Below are 26,465 nucleotides of genomic sequence, written 5' to 3' on the forward strand. Positions count from 1 at the left end.
CGTATTCAAATCGTTACATGTTCACCTTGAGTCGACAACATCCACAAGCCAACGAAAATTGAAATTAAGGTTCCTTAGAATTTATTTCTTCGACGATCCTTTCGATTTGTTTTTGTGTTTATTGAGCATTTTAAATGTTAGCCTTAGCTTTCACATTTTTAATATCAACAGCAAGTGTCATTGCTCTTTCTCTAAATTGATTAAAGCTTTTAATGGCTAGCGTGCCCTTAAGGGCAAGGTCATTTAAAGTCGCTCAAATTAATTCACGAAGCAAAGGAGATTTATACCAAGCGGCTTTAAGTTGAAGAGAAGAGCGTAATGAACTTGTCAATGATAAAAAATAATATATATGGCTTTCATTAAAAGCACCCTTAGATATATAAAATAATTAAAAATTTCGGGAGAAAAATGACTCACTGTAGTTTGACATTATGTACTAAATACATTAAATTCTTGAAAAAAATTGCCGACGGATAGCAAATAACCGTGGAAATTTAACTCCATACATAATATTTGTAATATTGGGTATATTATCAGTGGATTGGCTGTTTTAATATGACATAAATATTAATATATTTTATTAACGTGTGCAAAATTATATGCATCTGTTCAAGTTGATAGGTTTTAATAGACAGCGTGAAACATGAAGCTTAAAAATACTACACAAATGTAGTTCTCTGCATCCACATTAACTTTATGGAATTTCTGTATAGATGAAAATGAGTATGGATATAAAAGCTACCAATCCATGTAAATAGTTATACATTGAAATAATGTGGGTAAATAGAACTAAGTATCTCAGTTCATTATTTATTATATATGTGTATAATTAATGAAACTAAATTAATTATACCCATATACAAGACAATGCCATCTTATGATATATAAAAGTTAAAATTGTGGTTTTTCAATATTCGGAGCAGCGGGCGGACCCGCAAGGGAGGGGTAGCGCGCCCCCCATATACATCCGCAACTGGCTCTTGCTTCATCAAAATTTTCAGTTTCAATTTATATTCATTACTTACTAAACTAGGTAACCCGTGCGATAATTTCGCACTTTAATACAAAACTCTCACTCTTCATAACAATTCTATACCATTTACCCATATGCAATCACTATGTGCATTTCTTACAACATATTTTCATTTTTTGCTGTCAATTCCCGTTGATAATAGCTCATGAATATTTCCAACGGGATAATTGTATTTATTCATGATACACATTACCTTTTAAGTTCCTTACACACGATGTCTCTTTTTGAGAAAGTTAAGCATTCTTCAAGCTTCTTAGATTTTATTTATAATATTTTTGCCAGCTTATGTTATGTTTCTTTGGTTAGCATAGCATAAAAAATGTGTGGAGTCTACATACCTCGAACGAGAAAACGACATGAAAAAATCTAAACTTTTGATTCAAATTAACGGGTAAATAGTGAAATTTGAGATTGAGCTGATATTTTTCGTCGGAAGCTGGTGATTCAACGTTTAAAATGATGCCTCATTTATCCCTGTAGGTGCAGTATAAACGGAGCATGTGAGGAATTACAAAAACAGACCTTTCTGTAATAATGTATATGATTACAAAAATAATGTAATGGGGTCTGAGATTAGCCGTAGCCATATACGAGCGCGGATGAATAGTAGCAGATATTGGGTTATAGGCTCCAAAGGGAAGTAAATAGGTGTATCATCGACTGTCTGAGCCATCGCCAGCTGTTCAAACACTTGAAAAAGGCTTTTGATAGACGCGCAAAGCTTACAGATAGCCTTGATTTCGTACGTAACCACGGTCAACCGACCGGCAAGAGTCGCGTATCGATTCAGCCAATAGCAGGATTTCCTTGAATCACTTTTGGATTGGCATAGAAAATGACGATTTCCATTACATCAACTCTTTAATAGCCGCGTCGCGTCGGCTTCACAAGACCCAAGCGATCATTTTAATGGGAAAAAAAACAAAAATGGAGTACATATGAATTGCCATGAGAAAAAATTCGTATGGACCGAGAATCGAGCAACGGAACTTGGGCATTCCGGGTCAATGCGCTTCATAAAGCTTTTGTTGCTTATTTTTTTTGCTACAAAACAGTTGCATCTTATTGCAACAAACCCTTCGAGTTCATGTTGCAAATATTTTAAAAATATTGTAATCACATACAATTATATGAGGTGCAACATTATAAGCATTTAAAATTTGATCTCATTCATTACAATGAGCTTTTAATGCGTATATTAAACATTTTCATGGGAATAAAAATTTGGAGGTAAATACTGAAATTTTTAAAAATCAAAAATGAAAAATGGACAATAGATTGCGCAGACCATTACGCAATACAGGTTCCAGATGTATTCAGATAATCTCACCCAGATAGTGGCCTGCGCAGTGGCTTGGAAAGCCAAAGGTTCCGTCCGTAGTTCCATTCCAGGTCTAGAAAAACATTTTCTCCCGGCAATTCATGTAAAATTAACCGCCGTTCGCGCGCCAAGATTTAAATGTTACATAAAATTATAGTTGCTCAAATGAAGTAGAAATGAGTTCCTCATTACATTTTGATTGTACGCTACAGTTGGTGACATCTCGTTTATATAAAAAGGAATGTCTGTTTGTTTGTCCGCCATGCGTTTCCATACGGCTGCACGGATTGCGGCCAAAGTTAGTACACAGGTGCATCTCATGCTCCGGAACCTCGTAGTGCTACTTTCGGTTGCGTCCGAAGCATACTTTGCATCGCTTACTCCTTATCGAATCCTGAAAACTGCTGTCAGAGCCACCTAGCACCCATTCCCCGCTCACTGCTTACTCTCCCACCTTCAGATAACATTCACCATTTACTCTGCCATGCTTGTATGTCTACGTGCGGACTGTGTGGGAGATGAAGCCCGATTTAGCGACTTCCAATTCCAATGTTGCCTTTCCTCGCAACTTCACCGTTCACGAGATAAATGACCCACGAATATCCTTGCTGTCCTTTTTATCGTGCACTCCAACAAATCGTGTTCCTTCTTACGTTTCTTCATATTTTCCAAGGGCATTTTTATTCCACATTTTGAGAGGACCAAGGTTTCCAAATTCTAAGTTTTCCCTTCTCTGGTTATTATCCCGAGCAACGCTGGGTGGTTGGCTAGTATGCGAGGTGAATATGGCGCGGTAACACATATGAAAAACTCGAGGCGAGTGTTTGAATTTAGGAGTATACTTGAATACAAAGTTAAAGCTTGAGACTGCGAGGTTTCAATTAAAACTAATAAAATAAAGCCTCGTTTTTTAAATTAACTTTTACTAACTTCCGATCATTTGAGTATAAGACTTATTAAATTTGATGGAACAATTTAAAATTTGCGAATGCGTTCGAAGTGACGTAGCTTAATCTCAGGCAACTACTCAATGGTTAAACTAAAAAATTGCGGTGAGAGAAGCCATCACTCTTGTTGGACAAGACTTTTCTTGGTGGTTGATTACTCGCTAAAAACTTGAGATTTTCATTTAATGGAGAATAGATTTTCCCTATCTGAAATTTGAAACTTATACGCCATTGACACATTATCTCTTCACCTCATTATATTCTCAGATAAACTTTCTCTTTTTAAGATACCGATAGTTATTTAACAACATAAGTCTTAATTTTGTGGAAGTTTAATTGTTAATTTACAGCATGTTTCACCACTCAGTTAGTTACACGTACATTATAGAATCTTGCAATAATAAAAATAATAAATAATAATAAACAAATGCACAGTTGTCTATAAATTAATATAATATTAAATATTTTAAAATGAAAATGTACCTAATTTTACCGCTTCACATTGAAACATGTTGTAGGAGAATTAAAATTTCGTAGAAAAATAGGAATACATAATTATGTATATACCGGTAATTGTTAGCAACACTAAATACTCTGAAATTTTCAAGACAATAGCTTAAGTTTTGAACGGGCACCGACTTACGAAAAAGACAAAATACATCCGTTCGAGTGGGATTAATTCTCTTAAGAAAGTATAGATTTTTGAAAAGTTGACGCGAAACAATCACTAAACTTTCGTGGCTGAGCCAAGACTGGTCCCAACTGAGTACAGTTCATATCCTCAACTAGTAGGTACTCTCCTGGTCCCTTAGGCTCTGTACAGCAGTCAGACGTTAGACTTTTTCCGAGCAACAATTATTTAAACTAAAATAGCTTTAGAAAATAATTGGTGGATCATTCATGGATAAGAAGAATACTGAGAGCTTAATTGACGAATGCGGCAAGAGCGAAGTACTTTCAAAGGAAACATTCGAAGGCAGGGCACTTTGGCGAAATCATGAAAATAGAGATGGTTATTCAAGCCTAAATCTATCAACTGAGCTTTATTTCCCGGTTCCTACCCGAAATTAGGACGGTATAATAGATATTAATGAGTTCATGTCATCTATCTGTTTAAATTTGATGTATAGGGCCATTTATTAGGCGGACTGTAAATAAGTTAAAGATGACGCCGACCTCAATGAATCAATTCTACACTGCTGAAAACATAAATGTGAGAATGAATCGCTTTATCATTCATCATCCCTTAAGCTAAATAGCGTCCATAAAATTATCGTAAGTAGAAGTTAGTCAATCAAAATTATTAAATATATTTATATATTGACACAGTAAAAATGTAATTGAATATTCGTTAAATATGGAAGTATATATATAAATTATTTGACGAAAACGAAAACACTTATGGCAGGGTACTAGCCATATATTAAAGAAAAAAACTGTTCTAAGTTATTGCGATTTAATTCTACTTTCCGCATTCATTATAAAAGCCTGTTTACACGGTACATTAACACGAACGGGTTAATGTCTAAATGTATGAACGCGAGAATGAGCGCCAAAATGCACCGTGTAACCACCCAACTTGTGCGAATGCATGCACAGAAAATAGAATCTGTTCTAATTTGGTTCATGCATTCGTACATTTTCCATTCCGGTCCACAAAAATCATTCACGCAAACAGACATCAACTCGTACGTGTTAATGTATCGTGTAAACAGGCCTTAAGACCAAGAATTTGTTGCGTTTAAGCTCTCTCCACCTCATTTATATTGTATTTTTTTCTTTTACTATATCCATAGAAAAGGAGATAATTACGAAAATTAGCAGTAGATGATATCCCCAACCAATAATTCACAGTGAAATGTATAGAGCGACACAAATATGCACGCAATCAAATTTAAAAAACGCAGAAGTTTGTTTCCTGATCACTTTTTAGATTGCCCTCTGAAAATGAGTCCCCAACAGATACCTACCTCATTTTCAAAGATCAAACGTACCGGGTGAGGAGGAGAGTTTGTGCAAATTGGAAATCACGTACAGCCAATGTCTTTGCGGCAAAAGTCTCATTTGCAATGCTGGATTGAACGAAATCACGTGAAGTAGATTACACAGTAGTAAAGAAGATGATTATCACTTTTTTGAAAAAGGAAAAAATGCAAAGGGGAGTTATTTCGTCCACTTTTCAGAGGAGCGAATAGGTGGTGACTGTACCGGAAGTGTAAAACAGTGCCCTACAGCAGTTCCGGTGGTTATCACTCTATCAAAATCCTTTGAAGACGGAATCTCCAATTTCCACAAATTGATCACATCATTTCCAGGAATAATATCTTATCATATACTGATACTGACGGGCTCACGCCGCTGACGAATTCATTTTTTTCAAATCCCAAAGTCAATGGTGCGCCGTAAGACATTTCTGCGAATAGCAAAAAAATCTTTGTACCGTCGATAAAATAATCTTCACTAAGACCTAGATAAATGGGTAATTTCACCTTTTGGATACAGCTGCTTGACACAGACTGCTAACGAAAGAAAAAAAAGGAGCAAATACTTATTCCCATGAAATAATAACTAGGTTAAAGTTTACCAGATAAAGGGGCATCCACTATTTAAGATCGAGTAACTATTCGTGCTTAAGAATAACCGTATGTCCGCATGTTGCAGTGAACAAAATTTTAACTGTTCTTCTTTGAATACGCTTTTGATAAATCATTGAAAGTTACAAATTAAATATGAAAACACAAGACATTTCTCTTCATGCAACTGTTTTTGCTTTCAAGTTTCACGTGCATGTAATTGTGGGAACGTGTTGATTTTGAATGCACGAACTCGCATTTTGAAAAATATTTCTCTATCGAGTCAACCGTACCCAAAAATTCAAAGAGGGATGGGTATATACTACGAAAATACATGCATCCAAAGCTATCCATCACATCAATTTCGAATTCTCGGTGCAATAGGTAACACGTAATATGCATTGCAGTGGTTCTTGGGATAAATTCGATGGGTGCAATGTTCGTTGGAGACAATGCACACCACATAGATATTTTTGCTATAAAATGAGACCATCTTCGATAGAAGATATTAGTCATCGTCAAAATTCGAGATGTAAGTATGAAAATGTAAAATAGGTACGCTCAATCACCCAGAGAATCAATCGGATGATTTATTAGATTAGGTAAGGGCAGAGCTCTCACTTGTATCAGCGATAATTTTTCACAAATTTATTGTAGTGTGTGTGCAGTTCAAATTTCTGTGGCACCTAGCACTAGAATAACTTTGAATTGGGGTTTACAAAGGCAACAAACGGTACTTGACCCAAGGACCCTTCGATAGACGACCGATCTCCCTTCCAATTAGGCCTCTGGGCTCCCCTGATAGTCACCAAATGGTAAATTATATTCGAGAGAAATTAATTGAAATTGACAGCTGAAACAGAGATCTTGCCGTGAATAACGCAGCAATAAAGTCTTCTACTTTCTGGCATAAGTCAAAATTCTAGTCCCTTCTCTTTAACAAATTTATAACTGAATTCTTTTTCTTTTTTATTTTGTTATGAGGAGTGGGAGAAAAGAGAAGCCTCCTAAAAACCTTAAGCAGAAAACGGTACAACTTAGTCGGCCACATTTTAAGGCGTGATGGCTTGATGAAGACAATCGTTAAAGGACTAGTGGAAGGGAAGAAGAGCAAAGGACGGCCCCGAATGAGTTGCATAGCACAGGTTATAAAGGATGTAAAAGAGAAGAAATACGCCGCTATAAAAAGGTTAGATCATAGGAGAGAATAATGATGAGCTGCGTTAACCCAGCCTTAAGATTGTTGACTAATAATGATGATGGTAAAAAAATTTTATAACCATTAATTCTTTATGAAACAAATTAATGTACTCTGTAATTAATGTACTGATGAAGGTATATAAAAAATACAATATAAAATTAAATACAATATAATAAATTATTTTCAACTCTATTCGCCAATGAGCTTCCTTTTAATTATTTTTCTTTGGACCCATATTAAATAAAAATAGCGCAAGATTCCGCTAATCGGGCGGAACGCACGCGACATTATACCCACGTTAACATCGAGACCCTTAAGGTATTTGGGACCAATGTAGCGACGTCATCCACGCTATATTAATATTACTCTATGGTAAAAACTTCCACCAGTTTTGAAGTTAGGTGATATAAAAATTAAATAAATTAACTTCTGTTAAATTAAAATGAAGATCCACATGATAATTAAAGTAATAAACAATATTCTTGAAGAAAAAAAAATTGCCTCGAGCAGGCTCGAACCCACTCCAAGATTATTATTAGACTAGGATTAAATGCGATTAGATGGAGTAGAATGCGTTCACAATAATAAAAAAAATTGGGTCGGAGTATTGTGCCCAGCTACCCGTACACCTCGTTTCTCCGCCTTTGCGCCTAGGGCATTGGGGGAAGTGTATTTCTACTGTTCGACATGGTGGCCCTAACGCCCCATGAAGGTCTCAAAGTGACACAGCACTTGGCCCACTCGGCCACTTCGACCATTCAACAAACAGGCGATAAATAATGGTTTTAATTCAACCGCTAATGATAAAACCTACGCTGCGGTAACCAAGGAAATTTTTATTGTTGAAAAGGAGGAAAATGTGAAATTTTTAGAGTTAAAACAATTTTCCCAATGCAAATGCAATCGAAGATAATAAACGAATGTAAAGACGAGATACTTCATTTTCACTTTAGTCGAACGGTGAAAATCGTAACTAAATATCTGCAGTAGAAGTCATTTAAAAAAGTCGAGTAAAGGAACCTCTGAATTCACCTCCATGCTTTTCTTATGGTAACACTACGATAATGAAGACCCTTAACGGCCCTTTTCGATACTAATGTTTTCCTCCATTCATGATTCGATATACAACTTATTTGACTTGAAATTTAAGAACGTAGGTCTATTTTCTAATGTCGCGAGTAGGTATTGGGAATAAAGGCCTACTCATTACAGCATTTCTCGAGAATGAGAACTGAATTTGATTCCACTGGGAGCATATTTTGCGTCTTTTGGAAGTGATTGGGACGTAATCAGGTATGTATTGCGATAAGTTACTATAATCCAAAGGTTTCTGAAGCTTAAGATTTATTCTTCGGGAAAATACCGCTGAAGATATAAAATATTTGTAAGAAAAAGATTTTCCATTATTTTATCTATTTAACTGTGAATGTTGCAACCTAATATCTTATACAGAAGTGATTTTAAAAGACAAACGATTTATCTTATTATATTTACTTTATTTATATTATTGGTCGTCTCATGCGATTAATTCAACCTATTGAACTCTAAAGGCTAGATATGACTGATTTTTAGCTCTGACAATAAATTTTTCCTTGTTTGAGTGATTTTGAATTTTAAGTTAAAAATAGACAAATTCCGATGCATGATTTTTTTGATGCTACTTAACTAAATAAACATTTAAAAAGTTATTTTCTTCGAATTTGAGTTAATTTTTTTGCATAGGAATTTATAATACCCATCAAACTTTATTAAAATGGAGAAGATAGAAAAGTAGACCTAAGAAAGATATTTTATCGATCTACCGAGCTTGAGCACAAACTACGAAACGTATGTCAAACTATTGATGTGAGAAAAGCTAATATAATTTGAAAAAAGTATTTATGTGCTAACATGAACTTAGATCTTTTTCCTAAAGTACTTGTATCTGTGATCTCAAGAATGTCATGTTTGAGCCCATGTTCCTGGAACATTGTGCCTCCTACTTGTAGAGTAAAATATCTATGTCAGAAAAAAAATTGCAGTAGATCCATCATATTGGGAACAAATAATTATTTTAATTTAAAGTTTACCATTCATATGCAGCCTTAACTCGACCAGTCGAAGTTTCTAGGGAAATCATAGAAAGATCGCGAAACATACATTATGAATGTGAGAAAACATTTGACTAGGAACTTTCCGTACCAAGAATAAAATCTTTCATACTTAGGAAATCCAAGTCATTGATAGTAAAGTTATGGAACTCTGACAGCGTTTCCATCAAAAGTATTGAAGTTGGCAATTGGAGGAGGCTTCCAACGTCTTAGTTCGATTGGGTGGGGAAGGTAGAATACTGGGGAAATGGTGGAGAGAAATTCAACGTCAGAATCAGCCTACTCCAAATTATTCGGCAAGATACCACGAATTATTTTCTCACCCAATGGACGGAGAGCCGCACCTGATGAGACTTACGAAGGGATATAAAGAGAATTCGGTTCGATTAACTTAAGTAGGGATAAGGAATCTCTGAAAAACCTTCGCCTCCCCCAGGATTTGAACCCAAGCCCATGGAATGGGAAAACTGTATATTTTAGCAGCCCCTTCGACCCTACCATCTATTTTCAACAAACATTATAATATCATAAGACTAATTTTGGTATCCCTGCTTTCCAGGAGTTCTAGCACTACGCTTTGGGCTTGAATAAAGTAGAGGACGGAGGGATGTTTTGAAGGAGCAGTTACTCCAGGAAATCCAAGCGATAGGTGCCTTCAATTTTGTTCACATAAAAAAGGATGCAAATTTACAACGATAGAGGAAGCAAGAAAGACTTAGTCAAGAGAATAGCTCAGGCGAAGAGGGCATTCCAAAAAACGAAATATCTACTTACAGCATAGAATACAAGAATATTAAGGAGGAAACAGTTCAAATGGGATTTTACAACAAAACTCACCTTTTATTAATGACATTAAGTTCTGTCCACTTGTTAAACCTACAATTAATAACAACCACACTTTCGATTTCAATTACACCAAAATTTTAAATACAGAATGTAATTTATCAATATTATAACTTTCTACCTTATCTTTCTCTTTTTTATTTGAATGCGATTAGATGCAACGAAATTTTGTTCATTTGAAAATAAGCCACGAAGAATTTGACTTTTCAAAAATTAAATTGCAAGTTCCCTACCATATGTCTTTCATCTTTTATTTACAGATCTTTCCTCTTATTTCCCACTTTTCCTATTTCGCTTCTTCTTTTGTTTGCATAAACAAATGTGTTGCTATGATGATTGTTGATATCTTCCTTTCAATGATTGCATCGCCGCCATCGGATTTTAGTGGCCATTTTTTTTAACTAATCCCTTACACAATTTGAAATAAGTTGAGAGATTTAAAAAAATATAGTGTTTTGGCAATTTTTCTTAAGGTTTCAGACGATTTTAGAGGGGTCGGTCACGAGAATTTTTGTCGCATCTCGTCTCGTTCACCCCAAACATTTGTATGAGTGAGTTTTCGGAATTGGGTTTTATATTATACTAGTAGGCCAACCGGCGTTGCTCGGGAAGGATAGTACCCAGAGAAGTTAGAAGCATGGAATTCATGGCTGCATGGCAAGAGTTTTAGGTAATTGGGCAAACCAGGTATGATGATGGTATACATATGTAACTGCAAACAATGGAAAAAATTATTTCCGTATACCGCGCAGGGGATCAGCTCCACAAAATCGTATGTTCATACGAGCGTAAACCAAAAATGCTGTCTGAACGCATACCCCAGCAAATAAAGTCTACACCAAGAGGATTAATAGTTTAAGTTATGTTTTCCCTTCGAGCGTGTCAAGAGATGCGCCTACACGGCAGGATGTCCAACCGCTTGCTGCTTGTACGTCGCGACGTGACTTAACAAACGGTAATTCGAAAATGATGCATATAACGCATCGGACACAACCAGAAGAACTACGGGCTTTGGGAGCATGAGACGCATCTACACAGCCCGGTCAAATTAGCCCGAAAAATATAGGGGTACCCTTACATAAATTCCCAACAAGCTGAAAATTTACAGGAACGTTTGGAATACCACTCTAATGAAATCCTGAAAAGTCTCCATCGATCCCGTGAGTGCAAAAAGTTTTATTCAAGGGCAAAGGTCATAAAATGTTTTTTTTTTGCATTTTTTAGCCAAACGGTTAGTTGTACGATAAAAAGTATTCAGACCAAAATTGTAGATCAAGAAATTGTCTACAAAATTTTTTCAGTACTTTTTTCTCTAAGATTTACCATTTCTAATAAAAAGCCATTCAAAGCCTATATGCTCCATAATATGCATGGCTTTATTGTTGCGCTCTCCGAACATTATTGGACAGCTTCAGCTAACTTTCGAATGGCTTTTTCTCACAAATGGCAAATCTTAGAGAAAAAAGTACAGCAACAATTTTGTAGAAACTTTCCTGATCTACAATTTTGGTCTGAGCAATTTTCATCGTAAAACCAACCGTTTGGCCAAAAAATGCAAAAACAAAAAAAAACATTTTTGTGACCTTTGTCCTTGAATAATATTTTTGCATACACGGGATCGATGGGGACTTATCAGGATTTCATTAGAGCGGTATTCCTAGCGTTCCTGTAAATATTCATCTTGCTGGGAATTTGTGCAAGGGTCAATGTCTATTTTGACCGGGCTGACATTCTAATTTTGGTAGCAATCGGTGCAGCCGTATGGAAACGCATTGCGGACAGACAAACAGGTATCCTCATTTATACATATCCACTTATTGTTCGATGAATGAATGAAGGGAGAGTAAAATGCCGCCAATCTGACCAATCGTTAAAATATATTTCCCGGAGTTTCTTTTTTTTTCTTTACTCGAGTGGGCTGGATTTTAATCGGTGGCGTCGTATGATGCGTTGGCCTTGACCTCATTTCCTTTCATTTGCCCGCATGACTCGCGCCGTCGCCTCCATATGCTTCCATAAGACGAGGAAATGTGTCGGCGGGGAACGGAACACGTGACAACCCGATTTGATCATGACCCATTTTTCCACACACTAATGCGGTCAAAAATTTGGCACACCTCACGGAGAATATGTGGATGCAAAGCGAGCCACCTGATTTTTCACCCGGATTTCCAATCTATGCAGCATCAATCGAGCCCGATTGCTGTTCTCACCGCAGTAACACCCACCCACAGAAAAATAAAGCGAACTCAAATCTGCAAGAGAATTTGCTGGAGATGTGATGTTTCAACACAGTACAGATACTGAAAACTCACTCAGCCCTCTCATATATCCACGATCAATAAATGTGGTGAACCATAAACCATGGACGTAAAATAGTATTAAACCTAATGAAAATACCGAAATACCACTTCAGTTGATTGTGATGTTTTTCATCGATAAAACATAATGAATAAAATTAAGCATTTGAGGATATATATAATATTGAGATTTAATTCTTTTAATATGCGCTATAAGATGACGAAACAACCTTGTCGGCCACATCTTGAGACATGATGACCCGATGAAGGCAATCGTCGAGGGACAAGTAGAGTTCAAGAAAGGAAAAGGAAGACCTCGAAAAAAGTATGTGGAACAGATAAAGGAGGACGTGAAAGAGAAGAAATACGTTGGTGTGAAAAGATTAGCTGATAGGAGAATTGAGTGGAGAGCTGAGTCAAACCAATCTTAGGAATTTCGTTAGGGGGGTTGGGCGTAACCTCTCCAGGGTTGGTCGAGTAATAATTCACGTTCGAACTGCAGAAAAAATATAATTTAAAGAGATAAAATTTCATAGATATAAATATAAAATAAAATATTTTCATAAATATCCACGGGTAATGCACTACTAGTAGAAGCATATTGCTTTTTTGGAAAAAAATTACTAGTACTCGGTATTTTTTTTCGTTTTGTAACTTCCAATCCCATTTTTCACGAACCAAATCATCAATGGAATTATCTTCTTTTTGACTTTACTCCCTGCAGTCTCAGAAATAAGTGTTCAAAGAAAAACTAAGCATAGAGAACCTACGGATAACATTCCGTACTACCCAAAAGCTTCAAACACCAGCTCGCTAGTTGATTCATCCCAAAGGTTGGTTAGATTAGATGGAAGATTGCTTTACTAGTTTGTTTAGGTAAGAAAAGAGCTTACCCCGGACTAAGGCATAGGCGATTAAATTCCTCAGGTATGTAGTAAGGGTAGTTCCTGTCCCCTGTGCCACTTCGCACAGCGAGGATTTTTGCCTGCTTATTTTCTGAGGTTTCCCCCGAGATTTAAATCTGGGACCCAGAAATCACACACAAGCGCTCCATCCATGAGAATACCACAATTTCCAAAACAGAACGGCATAAATTTGAATAATACAGGGAAATTAAGGAGCTATTGCCGTCGATTGATATTACACAATGTTGTAAATGCCAGAGGTAAAAAAAGACTCAGTATGTGACTGCTGTGACCAGGATTCAAACCTGGATTGTTGCGGCCACAACGCAAAGTACTAACCACTATACGATCACGGCCATTGCGAGTCCCTCAATACGTAATTGGGAAAACACTATACGATGTACATTTCACTCAAGCAATGAAAAGTGGGACGGGATATCGATCTTAACTGCTCATGCGACGCGAATGCACCAACGTTCCTTATGGCTCAATCCTATGATTGCGTTCAAAATAAATTCCTCTAATTAAGATGTGTAAGACATAAAAATATCTAGGTGTGATGAGTAAGAATGCATACTCGAATTGCAGAAAAAAAACGTGGAACAGATATGACCTTTCTTTTACCAATATTTGTGGGATAGACGCAGATAAAATACAATCAAAAGAGACATAATTTGTCAACTCAACGTCAGGATCGTCTACGCAATCAATCTAAGACCGAGAGACTAGTAACATGACATTTTATCAAAGTCATCGCTCATTAATCATTTGCACTGAAAACGTAGCCACGAGGCACTTGTATTGTACTCTCCATTTTATAAGCTGGAGTTTGGTTCCATATTTTTCAAGAGAAACGCAATTCGCACAGTACATTATTATGTCACTCCTCGAAACTGCTGATCCCAGAAATCCAAATTATAGATATATCAAAACATTCTAACGAAAACTTTCACAAAGTAATTATCTGCATTAATTGGGAGCCGTAATCCACTGGAGGGAATCATCTTTACATTTGGCCTGGCTGGAAAATTTTAATAAAGATATTAGTATTGAGAAGGTAGTAGTTTAGTGGAGTAGTTTTAGTTTCATCTCTACGCGAGTCCCCTTCGTTAAAAGCCTCAGCAAAAAGAGGAGGGAACGAAGTCTGATAAAGGCGGACTTTCTTAGAGAAAAACTCTTTCTTAGATCCCTGAGATTGATTGGAAACGCTTTCTTACTTCAAATGAAAATTTGAATCGCGAAATGTATGAGGCACAAGATTTTTAAAAATCAACCATGTCACGCAAAATAACGCGACTTTATTTTTTTGATATAATAATCAAATATGGAAAGGAAGGGGAAATATTTTTACCCGTCATCTCTTTAACTCTTTAATAAGCGCATACGATCGAATACTTATTTTAGCTAAAGCGTATCCATACAAAACGCTACCCTTTTATTTCTGCAATAATAATATAAATTAATATCGAGACGGCAGGTTTGTACATAGAAAGTATCATGCCGCACTGTTAAAAAGCTACGCTCAAGTTCATGTTATCAAGTGCACATAAAAGGCGTTCACGGTTCATCTTTACCAATGACCAAAACCATTAATTCTTTCCAATTTCCTCCAATAGGGTAAATAATTATTAATTGGAACGCAATGATAAAATTCGTGATAGCAATTTTCACTTAATTAAATTGACGAATATATCAAATGAAAAAAATAAGGCAAGATGCAGATATTTTTCGACGGAGTTGAATGGCTAGCAGTAATAAATAAATGATAAAAAGACAGGCAGAGGATAAAAATTCGTCAAGCACGAATAATTATCGTAATAATCGAAATAAGCCTCATAATTGTGTTTTCACAAATCGTATGATTAGAATAGATTTCATTCGTCAATATTTCAATAACATTTTATGACCCTGCAAGGAGAAAAACACGCTTTTATGGCGGGTACTTTTAAAAAATCTTTACGGCCATCGTGTGTAGCTACGTCTTCCGCTGAGCTCAATGATTGTGTGTTCTGTAAGTGCCACCTTGCCTTGAAAGGGCAAGTTTGACCTGCCCTTACTGCCCTTTGTGATTTGTTGAACTAATAGGAATTTTCCTTGCAGGAAGCGTTTGATATACATAGGGTTTTGACAATGATGGCTATGTTTCATTTTGTGAGAGGTTCCTCGAATATAAACCTCTTAACAGATTAAATAATGAGAATTCTGAGAAATAATATGAAAAATAAAACGAATAACTATTTTTTATCGACAGAAATATTGTAGTAACTAAAAAACGGACGGATGGTCAGATACTTTCTGTACACAATGAATTGCATATGAGCAGCGCTATTTCTCTCATTTCTAAAGATGCATTTGAAATTACCAAAATATATGTAAAACAAATATCGATCGAGACTATTCATGCATCAAAAAGAGTACAAAAAAAGAAGGCATTATTGAAGGAGGAATACAGAAGTAAAATATTTCACTGATTTTGAAAGTCATTAGGTACTGAATATCAAAGGTGAAGAAATACTGACGCAAGCTATTAAAGAAAGATGTACTGAATTAATAAAAATGCTTCTCAATTCTTACTTTCCGTTTTTTGACGTTCTAAAATTTTCAACAGTAAAATAAAGGCTACAAATAATTTCCTAAAACTTGCCTATGGCTTGAGTGAAATAATATCAAAATGAGATCCAAACATAAAAGCTAGTAATTATAGAAATTACGTAGGAATTAAAGGAGATAAAAGTAAAACAAATACACAATAACTTAAGAGAATTTTCCTTTGTTTAATTTTAAAATTTCATAAAATTCTGCAGCAAAAACTTTTAATGCACTCAATGATATAATGCAATAATGATAGAAGGCTTGACCTAAGTTTGTTGCGCTAAATGGAAGGAATAGTACAAATTACAGGTGAGAAAACTTGGTCTAAAAATAGAGAACGAAGGAGGAGATAGATAAATGATTTTATTTAGAGAGAGAGTACAAGAAAAACGATTTTAGTACGATCAGCAAGCATAGAGTTTTAAAGGCGGAAGAAATCCTACGGCTACTAAAAACCATCATTAAGACTTGACACTGTACCTAACCAGGCGTAAATCTCATCGATATGGCTCAATTACCTGACTTTACGAAATCATATCCGGAAGAATTAATTTGAAGTGGGTCTATCATGACCCCTTGGGTCATTTAAGGCTAACGTGAAATGAGTGGAAGTAGTCAACCACGTACGCAATCTTCTATATTATTTCTACTGTATAGATACCTTTTTCTCAACTTATACGCAACCAAACTCTACAAATGAGGTACCAAAATGCACAGAATTTATCAGAGAACATGCGATGGCATATTTTACTTCCTAAATATTGCTATTGTTTCCTAAAATTGGTTTTTAAATAATAATAAAAAAAACAAAACAAAAAAAAACAAAAAAAACAAAAACCGGTAAATATTCCTGACGTCAACGGCGCTCAAACTAATACAGTTGTTTATTTGCAACAATATCTCGCATTCTTTAAATAACTTTTATCAAAATGCGGCTGATTCCACATTCAAGTCTCCTGTTGATACGTAAGTATGAGTCATCATGTGCGTTTAACAGAGGATAGTGTAATTACTTCCAATGTTGCGTTTAAAGAGGTCCTCTGACCTCAATTTGTACATGAACATTCCAATTAAATTTGTACATAAGACCCTGCTTTTTTCTACATTTTAAAATTGGAAACGCGCCTATCCCTCTGTGGACCTGCATTGAAAAGAGCGGGGGAAGCCCGCAGGGAGCGGGCGCAGCACGCTCGTAGGTATCTATGTGCACAAGCCTGAGTTTGGCGATGATTCCAATTTTCGGAATTCCCCCACACGTAGCAATGCTTCTCATCGAGGTCTCAACGATCGCAATTGCAGTAAACGAAGTTGAGTGGTCTCTGATTGGAGGCTCTCCGGAGACCAATTACGACCCTATTTCCCGTTAGAAACGCGATCTTGTAGCATAACCGCGAACGCTTAGGATTTCGTATTCAAACTCCACTCCAAAAAGGATGTTTTTATTGAAATACAATCGAGCTCTACTCACAGACTTCCACCCCAAATTCATTGAGAGGTTTTTAAATTGTTTTATTGGGACATATCAGAGAGGAATGGAAAATTAGCTAAGAAAACACTCGTATTAAATTTTCTTAATCAAAAAGAAGTATAGCTAAATGCACCACAAGTTGAGAAATCTTTACAGAATTATTAAATAATGTTTTGACAGTGTTATAGAAGAATTAAATGTAATTTCTATTATCACTAACACTAACCTATAAGTATAATATTTCGAAACAGTCATTAAAATTTTTTTAAACTAAATCAAGATAAATGTTGCTTTTAAAAGGGCTCGGGCGTACAATTATCTTTATATATTGATTCGGGTCAACGTTATTTCCACAAATCTTCAGTCAATATAATGTGCTACTTTTTACTATGAAACATTCAATTTTATATCTTACACACGTTCTACCTCATCTATCTGGTTAAGCGAGGGAAAATTATTTTTTAAATATGTAAAGGGGTGTAATGTCTGTTTATATGAAAAAAAGGTATTTAAAATTTGAATTACTGATTTCTTGTAATCCCTTAATATTACGGTGACAATAAAATTTAATTTTTCCTAACACAATGAGTCCCGCCTGCAAAGGTCTGTTGGAGGTTGATTTCAGACGCAAGGAAATCCGTTTCGCTGAGAAGGATGTTAGGCAACGTAGATAAAAGCAGGAAGAAAACAAGGTCGGAGGATAGAGTGAAGAGATTACCCACAGTAAAAGAAAAAGTGCCGGCTACCTTCTAGATATGATAGCTATTACACCGCTTTAAAATAAAATTATGATTGAAATTACAAAAAAATGAAAGCATAAGATTTAAGGAAATCATACCGACCTGTAAAAGAAAACCTCGACGGACGAGGGGGGAGTTATACAGTGCAAAGCTAAAGAGAAACATCCAAAACCAAATTCACTAAGCAAAAATTTATCCAAGTTGCTTAGAATACTGCAACCATCAGCTTCCGTGAGATCTCGTTGCCACCATTTCATTGATGATCGCAGTCTTAGGAGTTCATGAAATGTTACCTAGATATTTATCTTAAGATGATTAGAGCGACACTTATTCATTTTCGAAAAATAAATATAGTTTAAAATATAACAGAGGATATAATTCGGTAAATGGTGGGATTTTGTAAGATGCCGAGAAACTTGGACGCATTTGAGCAGTTCCCAAACCACTCGCAAACCACTTATATATCTCATTCAAAAATAAATTGTAGCAATAGATATCTACTTTCTACCACAAATTATCCCTCTATATCACACTACCCACTAAAATTTTACTCTACGAAGAAATGCGCTCGGGAAACCGTCGGAATACGTGTGTCATTTTGTCAAGCAGTATTTTTTTTACTGAAAGTTGCCTAGTAAAAAAATATCATCAACAGTTTTAAGAGACGGAAAACTTAAATTTGCAATAACTTACCCCGGATTAAAATGGAATTAGATTTCTTTTATTCATATTTTGCCTAAATAGCAAAAAAATACGCCTATATATGTAAAATAAATTTTCAAATTCACATAGACACTAATTCAACCCATGATAACCTCACAAAGTCATACACATGCCTGTTAAAAAATATAAAATTTGCAGTATTATCAATTCGTGCAGTTTCAAATTGCAAATATAGATAAAGTCTATCGGGGTTTTCCAGATAAATCCAATGGCAAACCCCAAAGAGTTCCAACAATTCTGAGACATTTCTTTGTAACGGATAGCAAATCACAATTTTACAATGAGTTTTGGTTCATTAAAGTCCTCCGAAGTATTGATTTTGCCTTTATCTAACCACAGAATTTTCTTTGGCCATCGCAGAGAAACTCACTTAAAGTTTTTGTTTAAGTTCATTTTCCTACGTAAAGATATTTCCATCACCCCATTATTATATTAAGGGGGAACATACAAACAACAAACCACTAGGAGGACACAAGGTTCGCCTAAAATTCTATATTTATGTTCACACTGTCTTAAACTTAACCAACCTACGAATTAGGAATGTTCCTTTTTCCCATGCTTCTAATTGGGACAGCTTTAACTCATAATGTATTAAAAAGGACATGGGAATGAAAATTAAAATATTCACAGTCTTTGAGCAGTAAGAATGAAGAAATAAGAAACAGTAGCCACGCATTATCAATATTAGGTAAGATGGAGGGAGTATAGTGATATTGAACAAGTGTTCAAAGTCAGAAGCTTGAAACTCATAGAAGCAGGTAGTGGAAACCCTTACGCTCCTAGCAAAAAACATTTTCCCTGGACTGAATACCGTCAAATAATCCATCCCTTACTATTAGTAATGCAATTCAATGTCAGTTGATGTCTTTACCCACTGAATTAAAGTATTTGTTATACCTTTCATATACTTTGCAGCCATTACGATGCAAACAAATTTAACCATAGCATGAAAAATTGAACTTAGGATCAGCAGACCTCGAGAGTAACAATGCTGCGGAATTCATAAATTTAGAAAATAAATAGGCATTCAAAACAAGCAATTCAATTTTAACAATAGACGAATGGCATGCTTTTCTGGCTACTTAACGACTCCTTTCGTCGCAAGCAAGATGGAGAGCGAATTCACTATAGATTGAATCTTGGCTGCATTATTAAATTAAATGATACAAAACTGTAAATTTAGACACATTTTTTCCTACGAATTTCAATGTGAGAATTAAATTATCATCATTGTTGAATTAAATTAATAAATAAATTAAACACAAGAAAATCTAAGTAGAGAAAATTACATCATTCGTTATTATAATTTATATCATTCAACATTTGCTCTTAATACTGATAATTTGTGAAATAAGTAGTGAATTGCTGGGAAGTTTTAAGATGAGCCACTCAATGGATGAACTTGGGTACAAAACTATTCAACCTTTAACGATAGAAACACATGATATTTGCATCAAAACGTCGATAAAATTAACGGTAAGTCTTGGAGGAGAATCCAAATAGCCTTCACGGGATACCTACTCCAGCAAAGCATAGGCTCTCACATTACTTTTCCACAATTACTTCCAGCACGAGAATGAGAGTCTTCCCGTCAGAACCACATCCGAACCGGAAGTGAAGGCCAAGGAAACCACTAAAAATTTTGGATTTCCAACATTATGAATGATCAAGGAGCACGAGAAATGATAGAATAAACATCCCAAATTCTATTTTTAAAATAATTATATAATCCCACTCAAAATAATTCAATACCTCAATCGTTATACTGATTCCTTAAAATATGTTCCTCTCATAGAAACAGGGTTAATTCTGCTGCTGTCAAAAAATGTGGAAACGCTCATAAGACTTCCACGTCTTTACAGTATTTGAGGAATAATTATTACAAACGATGACTTTAAGGAAGATCCTGATACCAATATAAAAGTTAGCCTAACCACGTTATGTGAAATGTCTTTACAACAACAGTGGACCATGATAATTAAGCGTTTTTTTTGTTGTTATGGTTTGATGATTTCTACAACGCAATGGCGAAACCTGAAACTACAAGTTCCTTCACTTGCGGTGTCCATATCTGCCAGATTTGAATCACTAATTCGTATTCTTACTAGTGAATTCTTCTCACTGAGGGTTAGGACACACTGATTTATTTCTTTCAATAAGTACTTATTTTGCCGTTAAAATCTTTTGCTAGTGAGATGATGATGATAAATGAAAACTAACGGCAGAAGCGTTCTTATAAAAAAAGTAACCAGCAAATGTTGTTCAACGCTGTAAATAAACCGATAAACACGCAACACAACGTGAAAACAATACGGTATCTCGTAGGGAAATTCACACGCCCAAATAAACAGTAGAAAATATCTATAACGCCTAGCTTTTCATTGGCCTATTCATGCATTGGAGTCGATTTACACCAATAATTGCATATAATTACGCATCACTTTCATTGATTCGCAAAAGGAATGCTCTCCACCTATCTGTTTGTATATTAACCGTAAAAATACTACAGGGCATACTAATTCCTCAAATACCGCCATTTTTAAAATATTAATTATTGCATTATTAAAACTATTTTTACTTATTATTCGTACGTATTTTTGTATTACTAAAAACTATGGTGTAATTTGGCATGCTTGCGACAGTTGAGATGAGCAGGAGCTTGTTTTTCAACACTATTCGTCCACAAGTTCCAAGCAAACTTATTTAAACCTATAAGATTCTTTATTCTGAAAAGTGCGAGCTAACAAGTTAAAACACCGTCCGTCAAAGTTTTTATTCACACGTCAGCCCATGATTACGGTAAATTCTGTTTCTCGAAGCAATTTTTAAGCTGATAATCGTTGATATTAGCAAGTAAATTTCTTCTTGTTCTTCAATATGACTATATGGCTCAGGCTCAAGAAAAGTTATGGCGAAATCAAATGCTTACGGACTGTTGGAGAACTCATTGCAGCAAATGAACGATGTTCTGCAACCTCTCCCCGAGCGGACGTAAAATCAATTTTAAAAGTTAAAACACTGCATTATTTTCCCGGGTAATACATAAGAAGGAATAATGATCCCAATCTTCGTTTCCGAGAACGGAAAAAGCAAAAATGCGAGGAAAGCCTGCGTATTGTGCAGCTTATTTGACAGCGCTAAGCAAGACTGACTTCCAGCTCGACTCCCTAGTTGGAAATATTATCAGAATTTTGGAGCTTTAAGTTGGCGCTGAAGCACTTATCTTTTTGAGGAGAAGATATACTTCTGCATCATTTCGAAGACTAGTTCATTTCAAAGTTTGCTGAGAAAAACCAAGCTTTCATTTTCCATCCTAGACTGAAAGCCAATTGGTACACAGTTTTTAAGGATAAGGGGCAAATTTGGGACCCGGGGGAGCGGGCTACCTCCGAAATTAGGACATTTTTTACCATTTAACCCTTCTACAGTCGCTGCATTTTTGTATTTCACCATTATTTGAAATATGAAACGGGATGACCAAATTTATAATTACCTAACAAAAAGTTGCTTAGATTCCCCCCACCTCAAAGATACAATCTATATCTATACGCTATTTTTATTAATATAGTCAAAGCTATAGTACGCTGGACATGGTGGGGGAGAAAAGGCAGCTTGTATATGAGATACGGAGGAGATAGAAGGTATGGATGGAAGGAGTACATAGTGGGGAGGGGATGTTGAAAACTGTGCGAGTAGGTAAAATGTTGGATAACCGAGGGAAAGGAGGGAAAAGAATAGGATATTTAAATAGAATGAAAGGGAGTAGACCTTATTGTGAATTGAAGAGGCAGCAAATGGAGGAAGGAGAGGCTGCTAGAATGCAACTTAAGTACTCCATGGAAGCCTACCTTAATCGGTAGATTACTTTAATAACATTAATAATAAAGCTATAGTTTGGACTCACCAGAAGGTCTGCGGCGGCGAGGGATACAATGTAATAGTTGGTCCTCCTGCGGAGCCTCCTCTCGCGTCGGAAGGCGGCGAGCACAAGGCCATTGCCGGCGACGGCCGCTATGGCCACGAGGACCTCGCAGGTGGCGTACGGCACGTTCAACTCGTACACGGTGTCCGTCTCAAGGAGGGCGTCGGGGAAGTCGGTGGCGAGGGGCAGGAGGGAGGAGGGCCAGGGGGAGGAGACGTTGGCGGGGTGGGCGGTGGTCAGGGAGGCTTCGACCCCGGCGGTGGGCCCTGAAGGAGACGGACCCCCCATCGCCCCGAAGCCTCGGCCGATGATCGAACGGACACCTGCCTCTGAGATGGGAGAGAGTCCGGGTACACTACAGTGGCGGGATGAGAAGCCGATGACTTCGCAGAGCAAGAGACTTCAACGGCTGGTTTAATCCACAGGAGAACTATCGCGTAAAAGGCGACAGTTTTAAATGTTCTCTACTCCTTAAGAGTTCACTCGCGATTATTTTTTATCGTGACACAAACTTCAAACAAGCACAAAGGGCAACACCATGTTCAAGCTCAAATTCCTCTTCATATGCAACAGTGTGGGAAAACTGGAAAGGGCATTCGTTTTCTCTTTGGCTACGGGATAAGACAGTCCAGAAGTTAGTAAGTTAGCTGGATTTTCATGTGAAAATTCAGCATGGCAGACACTTTATCGACCAGGTCAATCCCATGAATGAATATATAGGTAGACTAACGTCGACAGGACGTTATGTTTCTAATTTTCTTGGTTGTTTTTTCTCGCAGAGACAGCCTTGAAAACAATCAGCACAGCCACACGCATGTTTTCATTCTTCTTTCACGAACGATGTGTACTTCATTATCGGTTGCACAAAACACAAGTCCTACTCAGAAGCCATTCAAACATCGTAGTGAGCGATGAGGATATAGAAGTACACACCCTATAAAGAAAGAACTATTTCTACGCCGCGGTTAAAGAGATGATAACACACAGGAAGATATTTTTGCTGCTAATGTTCGGCGGATGGTGTATTCATTCACACGTATTTGCTTAAACGCTTGCAACTGGTCCACTCACGGGACAGAAGCTTTTTGAGAGACGGACCCCATTGTATCCACGACCGCTGCATAGCCACGCGGATATGGGTCACATGTAGTACTCTTTATACACGTCTCGTGTCCACTGCGTTGGGCAAGAACCGATCGCTTTTGGGTATCCAACGCTGAAAGTCAAATATCCCATGAGAAAGTCTCCAACGCGTGCCCGGATATTTCACGAACGACGTACTCCGTCATCATTAGGAAGTCAAATTATGATGAGAGAACCGAAAAAGTGGATTCATTCATCAGCACCGTTTGGCCCTGGCTTTTCTGCCGTTCAGAGAACTGTCATACAGGAAATGCGGTCAGCACCAAAGCGGTCAATATCCTCAAAGATAGCACTCGGGAACCGTCACCGTATTCCAATGGTTGATACTAACCCTCATGACATATATTCGCGAGCACCCTTTCCAAGTATCGTCATGAGTGCTACATTAAACTCATAGCAATGAGCGTATAAGAGCACAACGTAATTTTGTGACTTTAAGGAGATATGAAATAACTTCTGATAAATTAAAAAATTCTTTCGGAGGAGGTACTTCATAGACCACGCCATAAAAAGAAAAATGACCAAAACAACGCATCCACGCGAAGATAGCCAATGAGTATCATAATATTTTTGCGCGTAAAACTCGTAAGTATTTCTCTCATTGGATTCTGAAATAATAAGCGTATAATCAAATCAAATAAGCGTATACATGTTTTCAAATTATAGATTAGCGCACGAAATTGACGTAGGCCGGCGCTTATAGAAACTATGACCCTGGTGCGAACAGGCAACCTCGATTTTTTTCACCCCACTCCGATTACTCAACAGTGGAGAATTTCGCGTAAATATTCGACCAGCTGAATAATAAAAAGAAACGCTTTCTGCAGAAAGTTTAGGTGTTCCGTTTAGTGCGAGAGCGATTTCTCGAGAATGAGTGTTCCACCTAGTCGGAGGAAGTAAGGAAAGGCAAGGTCGAGGTAACCTTTAAGAATGATCTCGACAGCAGGTGTTGTTCCCTTGTTTAGATCCTGAGATTGACACAAGAGCCGTTGATTCTCTCCGACAGAGGAAAGCACTCTTATTCGACGGTATCCAAGGGGCGAATGAGGAGCACACTGCCGCTTAGTATGGAAGGAAAAAAACACTGGCCTCACAATCTTTCACGGTCAATGGAATGCCTCTCCTCTGAGGATCCTCACCACTCTTAAGTTCAATTTTGGTCCTTGCATTTCGAACTCTTGTCCAATGACCCAACACGTTCCCGCTTCCTCTCTTTTCTTTCCTCCAGGATAATTTATCCGAGAGAATTGAGGATTAGCACCACTAACGAACACATGAAGAAAACACAAGGGGTGACACAGTATTTCACAGTCAGGTTTTTTTTAGTATTTGTCTTAATATTTTAGGTAAGTTTACAGATTCATCAAGAAATTTAGTTTTACAATCGGTTGCGCCTATTTTCTCCGATAGCTTTGTCAACAAATCTAATTTGTTAGTTCCAGGAAGACGTAGGCATAGGGAAACAAGGACCACACAAAATTCAACAGCGATACTTGAAACGTTGATTGAAAACTATGCACGGGATAAACACTGACATGATGACGCTCTTACATTCTCCTCTTCCAGACACGTTCAACTGGGCTGTCCATTCGTAGTCCAAAATCACTATTTCCACAGCCTTTCAGGAGGATTTCTAGAAAATGACGCTGTTACATTCTCCTCTTCCAGACGTGTTTAACTGGGCTGTCTATACGTGGTCCAACATCACTATTTCCACCGCCTGTCAGGACGATTTCTAGGTAATAGGGGTCGCCCACGATTTCACGGTCAGCAATACCACTCAAAGTTCGACCGGGAAGAAGACGCATCGATAGCATTTCCTCCGAGCCACATTCGATCGCTTAGCACGGATTCGCGCGGTTTGACCGAATGGCCCGCTCTTTCCGCCGGCCCGTCGCGACGCGCGCCTGGACTGCCGCTGCCGACGCCGCCCCACGTCTCGTGCGTCGGAACAGTGTGTGTTGTGTGCGGCGGGAGAAGTTTGGATGGAAGCGGGTGCTCACACATACAGCCGCCGACACTTGTCCCCCTCCTTCCACTCCCCCTCTCGCTCATGCGCAGTGGGTGACCGGCCTTTCGCGGAACTATGTTGTGTCGCACGCACCTACCCACTCTCTGCCCTTAAACATTCACGCAATGCAACCTACCCTCTCTTTCCACCCCATCAATCTCTAAAATTCTACGTCAAATTACTGATAAACTTTGATATGACGTGAATAGACAGCACATTGCATCATAAGACAATTTAGTACAGGAAGGGATTTATTCCTGTTTAATATATATAATCTGATATTTGCTTAGTACCCCAAAAGCATTGACGACAGAGAGATGCAGTTGTAAATTGCAGAGAAAATGACATAAATACAAGAAGAGCAATAATTATTAGGGCGACTCAATTTTTTGCTAATTACTGGTTAGGACGTGGTCTTTTATACTCCTATTCTCTCTCATATTAGAATATTTTTCACCAATACGATGCAATCAGCGTAAATCAATTTCCCGCTGCATTGAACGTTATCTACGCAAATAATAGCGTAAAAAGCTCCATTTTTAATCCTGCATTTTATAAAATTGAATCGTGTAATATTAAATAACAGTGAGGACCATACAAAATTGTCGATTTTCTTTATTTCCTGAATAAAATTACCTTTTTCACCGCGAAAC

At 37.1% G+C, this 26,465-nt stretch overlaps 1 protein-coding gene across 1 annotated transcript in view; it reads right to left on the bottom strand.

The window, feature by feature from the left end:
• The window catches only part of LOC124159433 (adenosine receptor A2a), a 214,437-nt gene extending 188,699 nt beyond the window's left edge, over positions 1-25,738 (bottom strand). Inside the window, exon 1 of the mRNA XM_046535241.1 lies at positions 22,641-25,738. Within this exon, the coding sequence (XP_046391197.1) occupies positions 22,641-22,946 (306 nt within the window). The 5' untranslated portion in view covers positions 22,947-25,738. The remainder of the gene's footprint in view (positions 1-22,640) is intronic.
• Positions 25,739-26,465: the final 727 nt, after the last annotated feature.

This window comes from Ischnura elegans, chromosome 5, assembly GCF_921293095.1.
Source record: "Ischnura elegans chromosome 5, ioIscEleg1.1, whole genome shotgun sequence".
Lineage (NCBI taxonomy): Eukaryota > Metazoa > Arthropoda > Insecta > Odonata > Coenagrionidae > Ischnura > Ischnura elegans.